At 42.6% G+C, this 19012-nt stretch overlaps 4 protein-coding genes across 4 annotated transcripts; 2 read left to right on the top strand and 2 right to left on the bottom strand.

The window, feature by feature from the left end:
- Nucleotides 1-33: 33 nt before the first annotated feature.
- med20 (mediator complex subunit 20) lies at nucleotides 34-1795 on the bottom strand. The gene is made up of 4 exons (XM_037490694.2): nucleotides 1663-1795; nucleotides 1234-1379; nucleotides 525-778; nucleotides 34-439 (listed from the first exon to the last, which is right to left on the bottom strand). The coding sequence occupies exons 1-4, from the start codon at nucleotides 1674-1676 to the stop codon at nucleotides 218-220; spliced, it is 636 nt and encodes a 211-aa protein (XP_037346591.1). The 5' UTR covers nucleotides 1677-1795; the 3' UTR covers nucleotides 34-217.
- Nucleotides 1796-1930: 135 nt separating this feature from the next.
- bysl (bystin-like) lies at nucleotides 1931-5335 on the top strand. Its single transcript, XM_037490692.2, has 7 exons — nucleotides 1931-2351; nucleotides 2728-2884; nucleotides 2990-3128; nucleotides 3248-3381; nucleotides 3494-3654; nucleotides 4706-4808; nucleotides 4931-5335. Exons 1-7 carry the CDS (start codon nucleotides 2087-2089, stop codon nucleotides 5283-5285), a joined length of 1314 nt encoding a protein of 437 aa, XP_037346589.1. The 5' UTR covers nucleotides 1931-2086; the 3' UTR covers nucleotides 5286-5335.
- Nucleotides 5336-5569: 234 nt separating this feature from the next.
- ccnd3 (cyclin D3) lies at nucleotides 5570-8273 on the top strand. Its single transcript, XM_037490693.2, has 5 exons — nucleotides 5570-6225; nucleotides 6297-6512; nucleotides 6729-6891; nucleotides 7669-7811; nucleotides 8058-8273. Exons 1-5 carry the CDS (start codon nucleotides 5995-5997, stop codon nucleotides 8268-8270), a joined length of 966 nt encoding a protein of 321 aa, XP_037346590.2. The 5' UTR covers nucleotides 5570-5994; the 3' UTR covers nucleotides 8271-8273.
- Nucleotides 8274-8823: 550 nt separating this feature from the next.
- Nucleotides 8824-18107, bottom strand: nuak2 (NUAK family, SNF1-like kinase, 2). Its single transcript, XM_037490691.2, has 6 exons — nucleotides 17023-18107; nucleotides 13751-13871; nucleotides 13095-13246; nucleotides 12212-12277; nucleotides 11629-11881; nucleotides 8824-11531 (listed from the first exon to the last, which is right to left on the bottom strand). Exons 1-6 carry the CDS (start codon nucleotides 17200-17202, stop codon nucleotides 10477-10479), a joined length of 1827 nt encoding a protein of 608 aa, XP_037346588.2. The 5' UTR covers nucleotides 17203-18107; the 3' UTR covers nucleotides 8824-10476.
- Between the last annotated feature and the right edge of the window lie 905 nt (nucleotides 18108-19012).

Genomic DNA, 19012 nt, shown 5'->3' on the forward strand with positions numbered 1-19012 from the left:
TCCCAAGAACTAGTCAGACACACTGATTCCAACTATTGCTCTCCAATAAGTCTTTTATATAAGATTATTTTATCAAATAGGAAGGTTTATTGCAATGTTGAGGCTCCAGAAATGGAAATAAAAAATACTTTGAAGAAGACTGGATAACATGCTGATCCACAGGACCAGAGTTAAAGCAACATCAATACAAACATAAATATCCGTTGCCGTGGACAATTCAGCGCACGTTGCTTCCCGGGACTTGCTGTTTACGAAGTTTGTTGAACAACTCTAGGTACTGAGTCATGGTGTCCACGCCGTCGGATGGTACGAAGAGTCCTTCGGGCTTTGCAGCAAACACAGAAGGCAGTTCGGGGACGCTGGGGCCAAGGAAGGATTGCATGAACTCTTTTGTTAAGTTCCAGCAGTCCCCTGGGACTACACAAGGACAATACTCCACCTGGGGAAAGACACAAAGTGTTAGTGCAGACACAGTGGCAAAATGTCACATGTCCACTCTCCCTAATATGAATATAACTACATACCTCTACTGATATCCCTCTGGCACTGGAGCTCATTGTCACAGTACCAACTTTTATCAAGAAGTCACAGTAACGGTATCGGGAACCACGACACTCCACTTTGTGCCCCTTGGCATTTTGAAAGTGACTTTTTAACTTAATCATGAGGACGTCAAAGTTTGCATCGGCTATCATGCAGGGTCCGCCTTCAAATAGACCCATGCAGCTCAGGGGAGTTTCCGAGTTGTGCATCACGTACAAGAGCTTTGTGGGCTGACCTGTAACAGACGGGCAAGATTTGTCAAGACATGTCAAGTCAAGAAATCAATTACATACTTTAATATTAATATTTTCTTATTCAATTACGTCAATCTTAGCGGAGAAGTTAGTTTACAGAAAAATCTCTGTGCTACAATATATTAAACTATTAGAATATGATTGATTTAAAGCAGCCTCTGAAGTAGACTTACAAAGGAAACTTAAAAACATTCTGCTATCATTTCTTACACAGATGCAGTCAAAGCTAAATTGTTTAATGCAAGATCTTTGTATTTACTAGACTAATAATTATTTTTTTATTGATAGTAGCACTCGATCTAGTTCACATTTTTTAATAAAATTTTCTTTGGCTCTCTGGTCGCTACTGTAGTATGGGAAATTCCAGGTTTAGCATTATTATAGTGATTTACTCCCTGCTGATGTTCATAGACAAATGTATAGAATGAAATATTACCGCTGACATTTCCTGTTGCATGGTAAGTCTCACAGTCCACGCAGAAGCTGCCCTGCTTCACAGCACCCAGCTGCTCCAGTTTCTTGTGCAGCACGTCCACTGTCTGCTGCACACTCTTCCCCTCTGACACAGGCACCTGGCACACACTGCAAAAACAACCAAAGCACCACGTCAGGTTAGAAAACGCCTGCGCAATCTACAACGAAGAGTTTCCTTTGAGTCATTACGTGCGTGTGAGGTTATAAAGATATATAAAGTTCAGCAGAGCTTCGTGTGAATGACAGTGAGCCGATGAAGCGTCGATAAGTGAACATGATGGCTGTGGCCACATCATGAAGATGCGCTGTATACAATTATTACATGTTTTTTTTCAATCAAGGTTTAAAGTTTAATGTGTAACGCTTGCAAAAAGCATAGAGTTCATCTCACCAAGTGACCCCCATTGATGTTTTGGCTCCAATGTTTTCTTGGGTATCCGTTAAGTACTTCCGGGTGAAACATTTGTCTTCCGCTAGGTCAGTTTATTTTATTATATATATATATATATATATATATATATATATATATTTAACAAACAAACATTCGTAACAATTTAGAACTAGATCGCCACAAATGTTAGACAATGAAAATTTGGTTGCAAAGAATGACAGCTAAGACAACTCTAAATTCATGCGACAATTCGAAGTTACGCGACGCAAACTACGTCACTTCCCTTCTGCGAAGGACATCCGCACGTGTTGAAAACGCGACTGTTTATAGTACCTACTTACTAATTGAAAATTTAGAAGCACCGTAGCACATGACCTCAAAACAATAGGTATAGTACAGGTTCGCCTTCTGTCAAACTACAGCGATGCCCAAAGTGAAAAGATCCAGAGGTGGAGGAGCGGAGGCGAGCGGAGGAGCGATGCCGCTGGCGGAGCAGATCCTGCAGGCCGACACGACGCGAGGCCGAGGCCGAGTGAAGAGCAGGGACAGCCGGGCGGAAAACGAGGACAACTACGTGGACGAACGTCTCTCTCGGAAGATCCTCCAACAGGCACGAATCCAGCAAGATGAGCTTCAGGCCGAGTATGGTCTGGCCCCGGAGAAGAAGAAGACACCAGTCACTGTCCTCGGTAATGTCCTCGGTCTGTCCTCCTCGATGTGAACCGCATCCGGATTATTGAGAATCTATTACGGTGTATTTGACATTTAATTAATTTGATTAAGAGTTATTTCGACGGTGTCTTCTTCTTATCTACTGTACTATGTGTACATTTAACTTGTACTATTTCACTTGCTGTGTAAATAAATAATACGTTTTATTTATAACGCACTGTTAAAGTTCACATACTTTAGTTTAGTAGTATTACTTTATAGTAATACTATACTAACATGTTGAATGGGTCTGCTATTGTAAAGCCCCTTCAGGGGATTCAGTTAATCAAGGAAGTTCACCTAAATATAGAGTTTGTATCTCACTGTGTTCGTTGTCTTGTGATCCAATCTCAGGGCCTGGCTCCCAGGATGCCGACTCCGATGAGGAGTGGCCAGCACTGGGGGCGGCAGGTGCTGATGAAAGCGACGTTCCGTGTGACACCGAGGTCGTCATTGACCCTGCCGACGAGAAGGCCATGGAGATGTTCATGAATAAAAACCCTCCATTGAGGCAAGTTGCAACATAATCCTGGCATTTGGAATCTAGCTGTTTAATTGATGCCCAACGGGAGCTCAGTTTTTGCTTTGAATGCTCAGCTGGGCTTTCTCTTTGTAGACGCACCTTGGCTGATATTATCATGGAGAAGATTACAGAGAAGCAGACCGAGGTAGGGACAGTGATGTCGGAGGCGTCGGGGCGTCCAATGCCCCAACTGGACCCGAGGGTAGTAGAAGTCTACAAAGGTGTCAATAAGGTGAGTTGTTCCAGTTAAATTGCAGTTAAGAAAGTGTCTATTTGGTGCCTGGCTGCAAGTCTCAAGATGTTGCAGTAAGCATTGAAATGCTAATTAACATTTCTGTTCTTTTCTTTTAGGTTCTATCTAAATATCGCAGCGGTAAATTGCCAAAGGCTTTTAAAATAGTCCCGGCACTTTCAAACTGGGAGCAGATTTTGTATTTGACTGAGCCTGAGACCTGGACAGCAGCGGCCATGTATCAAGCAACAAGGTGAGTCTCCAGATGTTTTATTTTTCATCCAAAAGCCGAGCATGTTCTCTTATCCATTGCAGATATTAAAACACGGTACAATTAAATGTTTTCCTCCATCCCTTTGTTCTAGAATCTTCTCGTCCAATCTCAAAGAGCGAATGGCTCAGAGGTTTTACAACTTGGTGCTGCTGCCCCGAGTACGCGACGATATTGCAGAGTACAAGCGACTCAACTTTCATCTCTACAGTGCTCTGAAAAAGGCCTTGTTCAAACCAGGAGCATGGTTTAAAGGTGAGGCTATTTTAATCTATATTTGGATTTCTATATTTTATCTTTTTTCAAAACAAGAATATATTGACATTAGAGCAGGCAACAATTGTGGAACGTGAAATACAAAATATCAACTATCTTTCTACCATTTGTCAAGCAAAAATTAAATTCTGATGAGTCCTGATATGTTGTTCATCTGTAATGATATAAAAGTGTTCGGACATTTCCTTCCGCACTGAATTCATTAGTGCCACCCTTCTAGCTGTGATCCACATTCTAAATGTGTATGATGAATACATTTTTTTTAAGCAAAGGGTAAGCAGAAAGGCTAAATCTAAATAGTGTTGCAGTACAATAGTTACCGATGTGCCATGCAGACAGACACGTGAAGCTGACATATTAGGCTAGTTATTATTTCATCAAATGAGCGGTGAATGCTACAACCAAGTCCCATCTAAACCCTTGAAAAAGAAAAAGTGGATAAAGTAAATGAGAGGATTTGACAGCTTGTACCAACTTTCTGGGACGTGTCACATTTCAAATTTCAGAGCTAAATTCATAAATGTTATTTGCGTACACAAGATATATAATTCCATTGGTTCTGGAAAGTAAGAAAAAAAATTATGTTTTGGCCATAATTGTTTCTCTTGAATCCTTTGTGAACACGTTGTTAACAAACTCACAATGTAATGCAACTAGTGTCCCCCAAACATCACATGACCTATATGTAAAACACCAGTATGAGAGAAATCCACTAAGAGGCAGTGTTGCTCACAAATACCCTGACTGCCATGCATTGAGAGTGAAAGACCTGACCATGAGTGACAAATGGGCTTTTCCCATTAATGATACTTTTGTTGGAGTTAATTTAGTTAACTGAATAACTTGAGTTCATTCATTTCCATCACTACCATCCGTCCCATATAATCATTCCAAGGCAAAACTTTTCCTTTGCATTATTTAAATGGTTGGATCCAGTGTTTTTGGAGTTTTGATCAGCCATAAATTCAGGCATATCACTGACTCTTATTGAAGTACTCTTTTGATATTGTTTACCTCTTCTGTCACACAGGTATACTGCTTCCTCTGTGTGAATCTGGAACATGTACTTTAAGGGAAGCCATCATCATTGGAAGCATACTCACAAAGTGCTCGATCCCTGTGCTCCACTCCAGGTAGGCTTCAGCTGGGTGTGCTTTAATTATTTGGTTTGTGGCGTGTTGGCACGATGAGTAATGTTAAAATGTACGAATTGTGGGACGTTACATAATGTGCAGAATTTGTTCCCGTCTTTCAGCGCTGCAATGCTCAAGTTGGCTGAGATGGAGTACAACGGTGCCAACAGCATTTTCCTGCGCCTACTGCTTGACAAGAAATACGCCCTGCCTTTCCGTGTCCTGGATGCCTTGGTGGCTCACTTCCTGTCCTTCCGCAATGAAAAACGTGAGCTTCCTGTGCTGTGGCATCAGAGTTTGCTCACCATGGCTCAGCGGTACAAAGCCGACCTGGCTTCTGAACAGAAGACGGCACTGCTGGAGATGCTGAAGATACAAACACACCCTCAGATCTCTGCAGAGATTCGCAGAGAATTGCAAAATTCTGGATCGAGGGATCTCGAAATTGGGCTCCCTGTTACTGTTGAGATGGACTGACGATTTAGACTGGTCTGGTGCTGGGTTAATCCAAACTTGTTTGTTTTTTTTCTGACTAGAAAGGACAGTTAAGAAAAATGGCAGTGTCTAAATACTTCTGTTTCAATAAATGTGTATCCTTGGTATCTTTTCTGGAACATGTAAAACTGGTCAATTGTACTATATCTGAGAACATGAGTAAAACAATTATACTAATACTAAAACACAAAAAGACCTAAAAGGGAAATTACTATTTCAAGGAATCTTTAACAGTGACCGGTCAACCAAATCAAACTCTCCCTTAATGTTTTTGTTAATTGGTTTAGTTTTGTAGCTTTCGCCCATAGCCTTTTTAAATGTGTAATTTCCAGATAACAAAATAAAAACTATTAGCGGTTTAATTGAAATTCTGAATAATTTGGTTTAGTTATTTATTTATTTATTATTCTTGCTTCTCTGATACAAGTAACGTTCGGCCACAGTACTGGACCCCATTGCTTTAAGCATAACGTTTTAAAAAGAAAATCTAATCAATCAAATTAAGTTTAACAAACAAAGCCTACTTCCAGTCGAGCCTGTTAATGACTTCTATTTGAAAGGACGTATTTAAAACGAGCTGGTAGTGAGTGAACGTCGCGCGAGGGTTAGCACAGCTAGCTAACGTTAGCTAACCGAATAACGGTCAATTAGCCGCGGCCATTTTGAAGGCCTTCCTAGTCCACTTCGTCGAATGGATTCTTCTGAGAATACACGGCTTCAAAGTGGACGCGGAGACACCGCCGACGCGGAGCTTGATGTGGTTCTGCGGGCGGGCAGCGACCAACCCGTGAACGGCGACCGCAGAACACTGCACAACCTGACGGCCGTAGAGAAGACCTGCCCGCGGGCCCTGGACCTCCGGGCGGCCCGGACGGACATCGAGCCCCACATGCGAAGGATACTGGCAGTGTGGATGTTTGAGGTGTACCAATCAGTCACAATTACAATGTTGTCTGGTTGACATAAACTACAACAATGTGGCGTGTTTTGTAGGTGTGCGAGGAGCAGAAATGTGAGGAGGAGGTGTTTCCGCTGGCGGTGCAATACCTGGACTGCTACCTGAGCAGGTTCGCCGTGCAAAAGAGCAACCTGCAGCTTTTAGGGGCCGTTTGTATGTTCCTGGCCTCCAAAATGAGAGAGACTGTCCATCTGACGGCCGGCAAGCTCTGCATCTACACAGACAACTCCATTTCCGTATCAGACATCCTGGTAACTCTTATTTCTATTAAATATAAATAAAATACCCAGGCCCTTTGACAGGTGTGTGTGTGTGTGTGTGTGTGTGTGTGTGTGTGTGTGTGTGTGTGTGTGTGTGTGTGTGTGTGTGTGTGTGTGTGTGTGTGTGTGTGTGTGTGTGTGTGTGTGTGTGTGTGTGTGTGTGTGTGTGTGTGTGTGTGCGTGCGTGCGTGCGCGCGCGCGCTGCAGCATTGGGAGGTGACTGTGGTTTCCAGGCTGGACTGGTGTCTGGCCGCTGTGGTTCCCTCTGACTTCTTGGGGCCGGTGCTTCACGCGCTCCCCTCAGTTCGGCCCCACCACCTTCCCAACGTGAGAAGGCACGTTCACTCCTACATTGCTCTGGTGGCCATTGGTAAGTTACAGCACTAAGCTGCCATGCTAACACATGACAAAACATGACACATTGTGTCTTTCCAAAATGTACAAAGGCAATATGCATTGGCAATGGATTCAAATGTTTAGAAAGATGATTTATTTCTGTGCCCAATTGTAAAGGTAATGTATTACACAGTGCAGTAAAATTAGCTATTTTATATTCCTCCTTAGTGACGGTGAAACATGACAGCGAAATGTTCCTATAACAATGAAAGCAGCAACTTCGATTGCGATGCGTCAGCAGTTCATTTTGGAGACAGGAGGGCTGAGTTTGTGTAATCCTGTATTGTCTACTGTGAAAGACCTCGGTCCAACTATTCAGCTGGCTGATTTCCCACCAATCTCTTCGGTGCTGCCCGAGGCAACAGTTCACAGGGATCGTCACTGCGGTTTTAGACAGACTGTGCCCATAAAATAAAGACAATCCCGAGGCTTCCGTCATATTAACTCATTGAAAAAGGTTTTTCTGTATGAATTGAATGTCAGACTTGTCCTTTCATTGTGTCTTAGGATATTCTACCAGCTTATCGCGTTTTGGGAAATGTCTGCTTTTGAATACAAGCTTTTGTACCTCAGGGTGTGTCTGCAATAGTGGAATCCGTCTAACTGTCAACATCGAGCCTTGACTTTCTCACTGTTTGCAATAGGCAACGTGTACTTTTGGTGAATTGCAGGGGGGCATCTTAAATACTATATAGATATAATATCTTGAAAATTTCAATTTAAAGAGGATGTGATCTTCTCTTATCGTCAGACTGCAGGTTTTCAGTGTTCCTGCCCTCCACCATTGCATGTGCCTGCGTCAGCATTGCCATGCAGAGGCTAGAGTTAACGGACGCTGTCGTCTCCTCTGTTTCGGTGATGACGTTTTTGGTCAACCTATTGGACCTTGATCCGGTAAGGGTAATGTTTAACTGATGTTTTTACATAATATCCATTTGACTTTGTCCTGTTGTCAATATTGACTGGCATGTTGGCGATCATTTTAGAAATCTCCCTGTTGAAACAGTCTGGAGCCAAAGAACAGACTGTCAGATGTATGTTTAGAAGGGCAAACGCGCACATTGAGTATTGGTCAACAGCCGCAGTATCTGTCCACTGATGAACTTATGGTTGCTTTTCTCTTGATCTGACCCTGAACAGAGCTCGGCCCACCTCTGCTATGACCTGCTAGGAAGTGTGTTGGAGCTCAGCCTGCCCTCTTGTTCCCATCTTCAGGACAGTGTTTGCAGATCAGGAGCCCGCAGCGCCGAGAACAGCTGCACGCCTGCTGACTTTCAGGATGTTGTCTTTACACCAGTCTCATTGCCTCAGGAAATAAAACTAAAGTCACCCCTCCCTGACACAAATGACTAAATAATGTTTTAACCGCCACAAAACCAAGCAATGACATCACTCCTTAATGTTAGTTGTAAAATTGATAGTGCGAGATCCCTTTAAAATGTCCACCCCGTTGCCGTCTTATTGTAGACGGCTTTGAAAGATAATACATTTTTTTATCATATTGGCAGTTGAATTGCACTGAATTCAAATAACGATGTTTGTACATTTTAAATGTTATATATTGTATTCATATGTATTCATATATTTTTGAACTTGAATTCATTGAAAATGTGTACAGTTGTAATAAGTTTGAAAATGTTTCTTCACAGTCTGAACACTTCATGAACTCCCTTGGCTATAAACCAGTTCTGTTTTATAGCCTGTACATGTCGGTTGTAGGTTTATAACGACATTAGTCAGCACTTTTTAAAAATTGCTTTATTCTCCCGTCATGACAGCATGGCAGATCACAGGGTCGTATTATTAATAAGCCCAGTATCTTTGGCAAAGATGGTTTTTGTTGCTGTTAGTGAAATAAAATACATGAACAGAGTCTGCATACCTACAACATCTGGGACAAAGGGTCAGGGGCCCTGATGAAATGCACATATATTGAACAAAAGAAAAAGATACCACCTTGAATAATAAATCCGTTGTCTAGGACATTAGAAATGAATGACAATTCAGTTTAAAATTCCTGATAAGACTGACAGTGTGGCAAAAATAAACACCATAAATAACTGAAAACATTTATTTTTTTTGCAATTCCAGTTTTTGAACACAAGGTTTTGCAGCCTCAGAAACTGATTGTGCAACTTTCATTTACAAGAACTCAAAACCTTAAATGACGACATGTGGTTTGAATGGTCTGATGTTCTACTGTAAATGCCAGCACGTCGATCTAATAAAGTAACTCCAGTGTGCAGCATGATACACAGAAACATACCAATGTAAATCTCTCCCATTACTAGTACATATTTTATCAAGCAGGAGTAGGAACCAGATATTGTTTAAGACTTAATGCTCATTATTAGCAAGCATTTTGCATGATTTTAGTTGTAAACGTTGTACTTAAGCTTTGATTGACCTTTAAAAAGGGTCACCAGGATAAAACTTCTAAAGTTTATATATGTTAAATTAAAAAGTTCCATACAGTTAGGCTTCATCACAGGTCACACGTTGTACACTTTCAAATCACACCTCACCGTTTTGTCATTTACTTCAGCCCCACCTTTCCTTTGCAAGTGCCACCCATATGAAGAGTGAAGGGCAATCTGTCCATGTGCATCAGCACAGGCTGGCGAGCAATAACCGGTTTAACTAGTTGAGCTCGATGGGAGTCAAACATGGATTGTTTTTCAAGTCATTATCCAAACAAGAATTAAAACAAAACAAAAAAAAACAATGCACTCGAGAGCTGAAGTCCCTTTTACAAACATCCTATTGGCACTTTTTGCTGTTGCTTTAATAGACACCAAAAAACACCAGACATTGGCAAACGTACTCTTTGGTATTCATTAAACTTAATTCTCCCCACGTCGTAACAAATACGATAGTAAAAGCTGTATTATACCCGTCATAGCATTGGAGGACGGTAATAAAGCACAGCTTCATTACCGTCCTCCAAGATAAGTAGAATGATGACAGACGATGGCATTCAGGCAAGAATCCATAAAGCGGTTAAGTCAAACACTTTCTCAAACCGCCACATCGACAATAAAAGACATCGACTTTGTAGCTGAAGCAATCTATAAACAGAAGTCCTATTGTGTCTCCTAATGTCAGTTTCTTGGTTTATTGTAAATGAGCAATAGGTTTGGCGAGCTTTTGTTTTGTTCATATTGAAGGCTACCGTTCTGGTTCCTGAGGGACTGATAATAATCTCTTTTTGTTGAAACTGAAATGCAGCGCTTCTCTCCTGAGAATCTTTGAAATGGAAATTTTAAACTGCATCATTTTTGTAAGAATGCTGTGCTGCCTGGATATTTTCCACATGTTTTACTCTAAATTCAAATTACAAGCTATTAATTATACATAAAAACATTCATCCCCATCTAAAATACAGTCAGTCAGACATCTAACAACAAGCTTTTCTGCTTTTTTGGTAATGTGCAGTTCCTGAAGTTGGCCAAAATGATTAACAGTGTGCCGGTGATGTAATTCTATGCACACTGGCAAACGGGTCTTCAGTAGTGTTTAGTAGTAGTAGTTTTTAGGGTCTTACGCCAGTTACAGGTCTTCAGCTTGCTGCAGAGCCTCGCACAGCCACGGCCCGTTTGTAGGCCTCGGTTACATTATCACAGTCTGTGATGGAAAAGGCGCTGTCAGCCACTCCGGACCTGTAGCAGTTCCAAGGCCTCAGAGGCCGGTCCCCAAGGATCCCGTCCTCCATGATGTCCAGCAGGTTGTCAGCAGACACGCATCCTCTCATGCTCGACTTGGCTGGTTTTTCCCCTCGCGACGGAGGTCCCACGCGGTCCGGCAGGTCCAGCTGGTCGAAGGACTCCGAGGACAGGATGCTGTCCGCGCTGACGGCCGCGCCGGGCCTCGAGCCGGCGCAGGGTAGCGACGCCGCCAGCTGGTCCAGAGAGCCGAACTCCTGCAGCCTGCCCGAGGAGAACTTGCCGTTGCGCTTCAAGATGCCCTTCCTACGAGTTGGCGCCGAAGGGCACTCTTTAGTTTGTGAGGCCCAGCCAGAGTCGCTGTTCTCGGGGGAGGAGGAGGAGGTGGAGGAGTAGTACCCAGACTCTTGCCCCGCTCGCTTCTTTAGGATACCTTTGCGAGGCAGCGGAGCGGCTGAAGGAGCCTCGGCTGGGGCGGACAAACCCAAATGCTTCGGTGGCTCCACTGAACCTACAGCAGGGACTTCACTCGTGGCCTTCTGTTTCACACTGTTGCGTCTCTTTAATATCCCCTTGCAGGGACGACTCTCCGTGCCTACCTCATGAATGGTCTGGGAGACGTTATTTTCCTTCCGGGACCGACGCAGGGACCGCTGCCGGACCACGTCCCCTCCGCTGCCCTGCGGGCGGAGCAGGCAGCGCATCTTGGAGCCGTTCTCCAGCAAAGGCCTGGATGTTCGGCGCAGCCAACTTCCAACGAGGGCCAGCCCGGCGGGATATGACGTTGACGGAGAGGCTGGCGGAGAGGTCTGCTCCACCGGACCGCTCTTTGCCTCGGCCAGTAATGGCTGCTGGTAGCCCCAGTTGAGCCACCAGTGTCCTGCAATCTCCTCGATCGTGGCTCTGCGCTCAGGATTGACCATGAGCATCCAACGGATGAGCCCACATGCATCTGAGAGAGAGCAACAGAGAAACACATTTTGACATGAGGAAGAAAATAAATATATACAAAATAATGGGTCAAAGAATAGTTCGGCTGAAAGACCTACCAGAGGGATTGATGGGTTTACGATAGTTTCCAGTGCTTATCTGTTGGACCAATGCCTTGTGGTTGTTTCCATCGAATGGCATATTACCATGAACCATGGTGTACAGCAGCACACCAAGAGACCAGGTGTCCACCTCCGGCCCACGGTACGGCCGCCCGTTGACGATCTCTGGGGAAGCATACAGAGGGCTTCCACAAAAGGTTTGAAGGTACTCATCACCATGGAAGAGGTTTGACAGCCCAAAGTCTGCGATCTGCAAGAACAACGAAGGGAAGTCAGGCTGAGCAACAGTCCGACCTGTTGCATCATCATCAGATTACTGCAGAAAGGAAATAACCGAAAAAGATATTCATACAAGCCAACATAACTCATCAATTACTCATAAAACGTACTGCTTTGACTTTAAAGAGTTAAAAGTTACTTTTAAATTACTTTTGAAGGAACCACCATCTGCTTTCATTCCTAATCCCATCGACACAAATTTATAATACCCTAAAACTACAGATTTTATCCCATGATTAGAAACTTTTATGTGTGTGTGTGTGTGTGTGAGTTTTTGTTGGATCATGGCCCATACACATACCTTCACATTACCGTTGCCATCTAGTAAAATATTTTCCAGTTTCAGGTCCCGGTGTACTATTCCATTCTGGGGGGGAAAAAAATATATTATTATAAAATTATTAAGCATAATAATATCCTACACTTAGGCCATTACAGAGATAGTAAATGTATGATTTAAAATATATGATTTAAAAAGGATTAGTGTTTACTGGGTCAGAACACATTCTTTTCTGAGTGAAGTTTTCTATTCCTGGTATGTCAGCTATGCCTCATTGTCCTGCACTCTGTGGGGGGGCATGCCTCTGACTCAAGCGCAGTGTGAATGCGTTTTGCTTCCGAACATTGCAGGTCAACCATTACGTACGGGCAGCACTTGTAGCAACAACCACACATTGTTCTTAGGTTGTCCTATGTAGCATTCGTTTATTGTTACGACGTAGTGATGAAGTGCAGTTCTTAAGATATAAGATGTATGCTATGAGGAATTCTAGTCTTTTCCTGCCCGCTTTCGCACAATAAAACAGATGGGGAACTACTAGCTCTGTTAATACAGTACAGCAACACTGAAACTGTGCCGTAAATGTTTGTAATTACAGAGCCACACGGGCCCCCGACGGGAGCACTTTGCAGTCCGACTGCTCGTTTCCCCCTGCGTGGCTCTCACAGATCAGCACACAGGGAATAATGCCCATTATGTAACTTTGGGGGTGGCAGTGTACTGCCAGAAACCCCCCCAGCAACAGCTAGCAGAGCAGCCGGTCTGAGTGGAGGTCTGCGTCAATAGCCCCGACGTAGCAGCCATGCGTAAAGAGGGCGGAGATATATATATACGCTACCTTAGCAACAGGTAAGAACGACAAATGTCCTGTGTGAAGGCGCCGGCTTTAGACACACTGCCTTACCTGGTGGCAGTAGTGCACAGCGGACACTATTTGCCTGAAGAAGTGCCTGGCCTCGCGTTCAGAGATGCTCCTCTTGTCACAGATGTAGTCGTACAGGTCGCCTCGGCTTGCGTACTCCATCACGATCACAATTTTGTCCTTGTTCTCAAATACTTCAAAAAGGTAAAAAATAAATAAATAAATAAATGAATGACATTTTATGTTTTTGTCACCCAAATTGAAATAAACTACATTTCGTTACTCACTACAGGGCCAACTTATATGTCAGTTTTCTATGCAGGCACGTCATTAAAACATCTGATTAAAGATTATGATTCATGGGGGCCCCTTGATGACCGTGTTGCAAGCACGCACCGAGGTGGACAAACACTGAACGGTGACCACCTCATCAGGCGTGAGGGACACTGCAAGACACAAGGCGCTGCACATTTTCCTGCAGTGCTTTCGGGGGAACAGCAGAGCATTGGCGCTTATGTAACATCTTTCCTCAGCACAAAAGACTTGCGTGACCAAGCTCCGAATCTACAAACAGAGACCAATGAAGAGTTGTCTACATTCCAGGTATCACGTTTCACTTCACATGTCGGAGATAAAGTCCGCTTTGGCAAAAAAAACCCATCAAAACTAAACCCCAAAAACATTGTTGAATACTGTACCTTCATATATGGTGATGATGTGCGGATGGCAGAGTGACGACATGATTTCAATTTCTCTGCGAATATGAACCAGGTCCTGCTCGTCCTTTATCTTCTCCTTTCGGATCGACTTTATGGCAACCTAAAAAAAGAAAGAAAAAGGAAATTATACTTTGCCACCAATGAAACAACACAGCTTTGCATCTGTTTGAGGAGTCAAATAGTTACTTTAAAAGAAAAGGTCTTGATGAACAGCAGCTGTTTGGGCCTAAAGTGACAAAAGCAGCAAAACGGGTAAATATTTAAGAACAGGTGATCGAGTTAAGAGGTCTTTAGGAGTCAGTGAACCGAGTTGGTAATGTTAGTTACAGAGCGAAATCTAACTTCCAGTTTGCCACCATTGAACTCTGGAATGACAAAACCAAGTGAGGCTGCACTAGTGAAACCACCGAGTGTAATGAAATGACCACGGGTGTATTTGTTTTCCACTTACGTGTCGTTTTGTGTCGATTACCGTTTCTAGAGTTACATACTCTCACTTTAGTGAAAAAGAAAACACAAATGGTCAGCAGCTGCGGTGCAATTTGCAATAGAAGTCAGTAAATAGTTATACTATAATATTTCTTCAGCACAACCGAGGGGACAAAGAAGAAGAACAAAATATTGATGAGAAATTCCCTTCACGCTGAGGCTCGTTCTCCGGTGACAGTGTCATTTGTCCATTGTCTCTAGAAGAAAAATCTATTGTCTGCTCGTACGTCAGTGAGACTTGTGTTGTAAGGAAATTTATACCCAGCCTCTGTTGGGGCCCCGACTCACACACACACACTAGCTTTGAACATGTCTTTATGCTCTGTTTGCCTATTGGAAGCTCAGACGCTCGAGATTCCTCTGTGCAGCAAGTGCGTCATCCGTCCACCCCAAGTTGACGGGTGTCAAGGGGCACGAGGTGGTGGGGTGTCCTTGTTTCCTCTCCTCCCTTAACCTCAAGGCCACAGACACATGGGGGAGGGAGGGGGAGTAAAGGGAAGAGCTGTCACATCAGTTTCAGCACGCAACGCAAAGTCATGAGTCACTGTCTGACCCCCCCCCCGGGTCAGCACTGTATTCAAACCACACAGACCCCCTTTTTCCTGATTCCGGGAACTGTGGCTTCCTGCGTTTGTTTGCATATCTGTCAGACGAGCTGAACTCACACTCACGATGAGTTCACACCCCTCTGCAGTTATCTGTCGGTGCGTGTCCGGCCTTTTTACTCAGCTTGTTCCACGCAATAGGCACGGGGGGAGGAATATTTGGTATTTAACAACGAGTTCCACTCTCCGGTGTTACTTTTGCAAAGCTTCCCTCAGCCATGTGACCAGGATGTGACCCTTTTGGATTTAAAAAGCTAACTAAAGTAATTGGGAATTGTCTGAAAGGTGAACACAAGGTACATTGAACTGGCAGTAAAGTTGATCATGTGTGTTGGTTGTGGAATCTAACTTGTAAATTTAGATAATGGCAACAGCTGCAGTGCCGCAACGCACCCAAGATTAAGCCGTCCTTTGTGCCGGGTCACTCCCCGTGTCAAATGACAGATCGTTGTCTACTGTTGTCAATACCAACAAGTAGGGGGATACAAACGAAGCGCTTTATTCTCTTCCCCTGGTTCCTGTTGTATGCAAACTGCCGTTTGAGTTCCAAAACATACATATGGGGTAATCAGTATTCCGACATTTCAACATGGGTTTGAGGCCCGATGACCAGGCAGATGACACGCAGACACCAACTCACATCCTATGAGAGCAAAGCGTAGCAGCAGCGGGTCTGATCGGAGGTGGGTGTGTGTACACAACAAGGCTAAACCGGTTTCAGTCCCGGTTTACTGCAGGCACTGAAGGGAAATTCCTGAATAACTTCTGTGACCTCCATTCGCTTTCACTCATAAGACCCAAGATGACAGAGAGCATTTCCGATAAACATGACTTGGCCGCTGAGCCAAAAAGGTACTGACAGTCGGGACTTAACTTTCACGCCAAGTATCTGTGTTTTTGATGAGTCACTATTTCTGAGGTCATCCACTTCAGGTGTGCCTTTTCTTTTTAGACATCTGGCATAATGTCTTGTGATGTTGGATAAATTACTTCATTGAAGAAAAACAGACGGAAGATCTAACAGAAAGCTAATCATCAGGTGTAAAACAACAACAACTTGTCATATTTGATCAAACTAAATTGCCAATTTAGTATGTAAATCTTGGCTAAACTAACTTAACTAAATGCAGCATAATGCAAGAGCCGTGCAGTTAACCTTCAGGGAGGTTATAAGGTTTTGTTTCTGTTGAACCGTTTGTTTGCATTAGTTCAAGAAAATAAATGACTAATAAGACATGTATTCTTATTGGCTTACACTAAATATCTTTCAAATAAAGATTGCGACGTGCTCCTTTAAAAAGGGGTTATCTCTGTCCGGCCTGTTTAGTTTAAGTACCTCCCGCTTGGCCTCAGGTCACAGGGAACCAGAGTCCAACGAGAGTGGTTTCCCCCTGCTCTCTGCCAAAGAATGAAAGTTACCTAATTTTCCTTTTAAAATTTCCTGCAGGGATAAAGTCACTGAGGGATTTCAAAGAAACACACTGCTTACTTCCTTCTATGCCATTAGGAGGTGACTGTGTAAAATATATTGTTTACAGATTTACAGGAAATCCATTTTGGCTTCAGTCATTAGTTTGGATTTCTAACATTACTCTAGGATACTAAAAATGGATTACTTGATATAAGATAAGATATTCCTAGTCCCACAATGGGGAAATTCACAATATATGGTTTGTGTTTAAGTTTACACAAATGACTTTTTCTTTTCCAAACCCCAATAGCATACGATGTGAGACAGTGGAGCGGAAAATTAAACGATTAAGTCACAAAACATTAAAAATATTTACCATTAAATAGTCTTTTAAAAAATTCTTTTTTAACAAAATGCAGAGTGGATGCAATGTTTCGAAAGCACAAAGCACCCCCCCCAACAATGATGTCTCACGTCTTCTGGTTTGTAAACTGACACAACCTATTTTAGTACCTTATAATTCAGTAATGCTCCTCTACGGGGACACATGTGAGGCCAATCCAAACTCCTAGTGCACTACCTGTGAACGGACGTGTAAAAATAGCCCAATATCTCCAACCAACAGGTGGCGGATCAGATAACAAAGCCAACGGGCAATTCCACTTGCTCTCAAATACAAATATATATATATATATATATATATATATATATATATATATATATATAGAGATCATATCGGTTCTCACCAGTCGCCCGGATCTCTCCTCGGCCTTCTTCACCTTGCCGTAGGTTCCTTTGCCGAGGGTCTCCATGAACTCGTACCTGTGCTTCAGGTTGTGTTTGTGGTGGTGTCTCTTCACGGCTTGTCTCTTCACAGTCACCTGGCACGCAGCTTTCCCCGCGGGACGATCATTTAGGCTCTCCATCTCCACACAACGTTGTTGTCTTTTTCTCTTTTTTGTCGTATTTTTTCACGCAAGTTCATTCCTCCGCGCGTGAGCTCTGTCGCCGCTCGGAGGGAAGTTGCTCCCGAAGGCGATCGGGTACCACTTGGATTAAAGTATAAACATCTGCAGGTCTCCGGCGTTGCAGCGGATTACTAAACCTAAATGTTAACGTCTGTCTAACTCCTGGGCAGCGCTGAGACCTCCCGGCAGCAGGTACACAGCGTGCTACGAAACGAGCGGCGCTCGAGCTCAGCCAGCGGCCGGACTCGTCAAATAGTCGGTGGGCGGTTCAGGTACAAACGAGGAGCGCTTGATTTGAGATATCAGACGGCACTAGGAAGTGCAAGAGCGATTTATGTAAATTTGTAAAACTGTTATGTTCTTTTTAACGTTTGTTTTTTTGCATTTATATGTGTTCTTGCCCCCAAGTATAATCCGGTTTTTATCGCAGTGGTGCTTCAAAGTGGTGTTTTATTAACAGTAATATTAGCAGTAAAAAACTACAACATATAATTGCAGTATTGATTTAAGTCGGATAACCAAAGTAGACTCGTACTTGTAATTAAAGTTGAGAGGTATTTAGTAGTTTGTAAGCCGAGTTATAACACACAATACATATCTCAACTTTTATTTTGTGTGACTCTTGTTACAATCGGCGTGTACAGACATGCATAACAAGCGCACCGCAAAATGAAGCGCGAGGCGAGTGTATTTTATACACAACCTTAAATGAAGTAGCCCCATGTTGGACAGTAATTTAGAAGCACTCTAACGTAAATTATTTAAAGATTAGAGGAATTTTAAATCCATTTGAAGTGGTACTCTCTTGACAATTAAAAGGGAAATACTATTTTTGATTTAAGTACTAGTTATTTTACAGGTTAATTTTGCATCCAAACGCACCAGATGATGCACTGGATTTAAAGAAACAAATCAATTAATATGAAGTTAATTAACACAAAATACACTACATAAAAGTATATCTATATAAAATAGTAAAATGTACTCCACCTTGACCAACTTCTCCAGCAATATGCTATTTTACACAACAATTTGTTTAGAAGTTTTGCATGCTTGGCTTGGGTACTTCCACTTCAGAGAAATGTTTAATGCAGGACTTTTACTTATCACATGTATTGCTACTGTTCCTTGGCTAGGTAAAATGAGATTCCACCAAATAAACAGAATGGCAGACACATACTGCTGATATCAATGCTGGTAAAGTGGTTAATCTTTTTTCACTGTGAATGTAATTACTGATAATTGAATATTTAACACACATTATTTAATAATTGTGGCCTTTTCCGTGTTATCTACTTGATGAAAATCCTCATAAATGAGCTTTCACTTCCACTTCAAACCTAATAATACAGAATATCAACCTGATTCAGGAAAACTAGTACAATACAGTTATAGTTGAAAAGTACTCAATAGAGGTCATTGGTGTCATCATGTAAAATAGTTGTTCAACTATCATATAATTGTTTACAAATTGTTTACATATAATTGTTTATAATTTAGTTTACAAAGAGGACCGGACCAACTCCCTGTAAGAAAATGGAGCATTATCCATATGTTTGTCGTTGGTAAAAATAAAATGCTTGAATTATTTTATTGCCTGAGTTGCAGAGAAGATGCAGTTCATTAAATTACATGTCATTACATTACATGTCATTTGTTTAACTATCATAGTTGACTTCATAAAGCTAGAATATGTGTTCTGGTAATCCAATATATATCAAATGAATCCGATATTATATCCAGTTTGACCTAAATAAGCCGTCTAATG

Source organism: Pungitius pungitius, chromosome 8, assembly GCF_949316345.1.
Source record: "Pungitius pungitius chromosome 8, fPunPun2.1, whole genome shotgun sequence".
Classification (NCBI taxonomy): domain Eukaryota; kingdom Metazoa; phylum Chordata; class Actinopteri; order Perciformes; family Gasterosteidae; genus Pungitius; species Pungitius pungitius.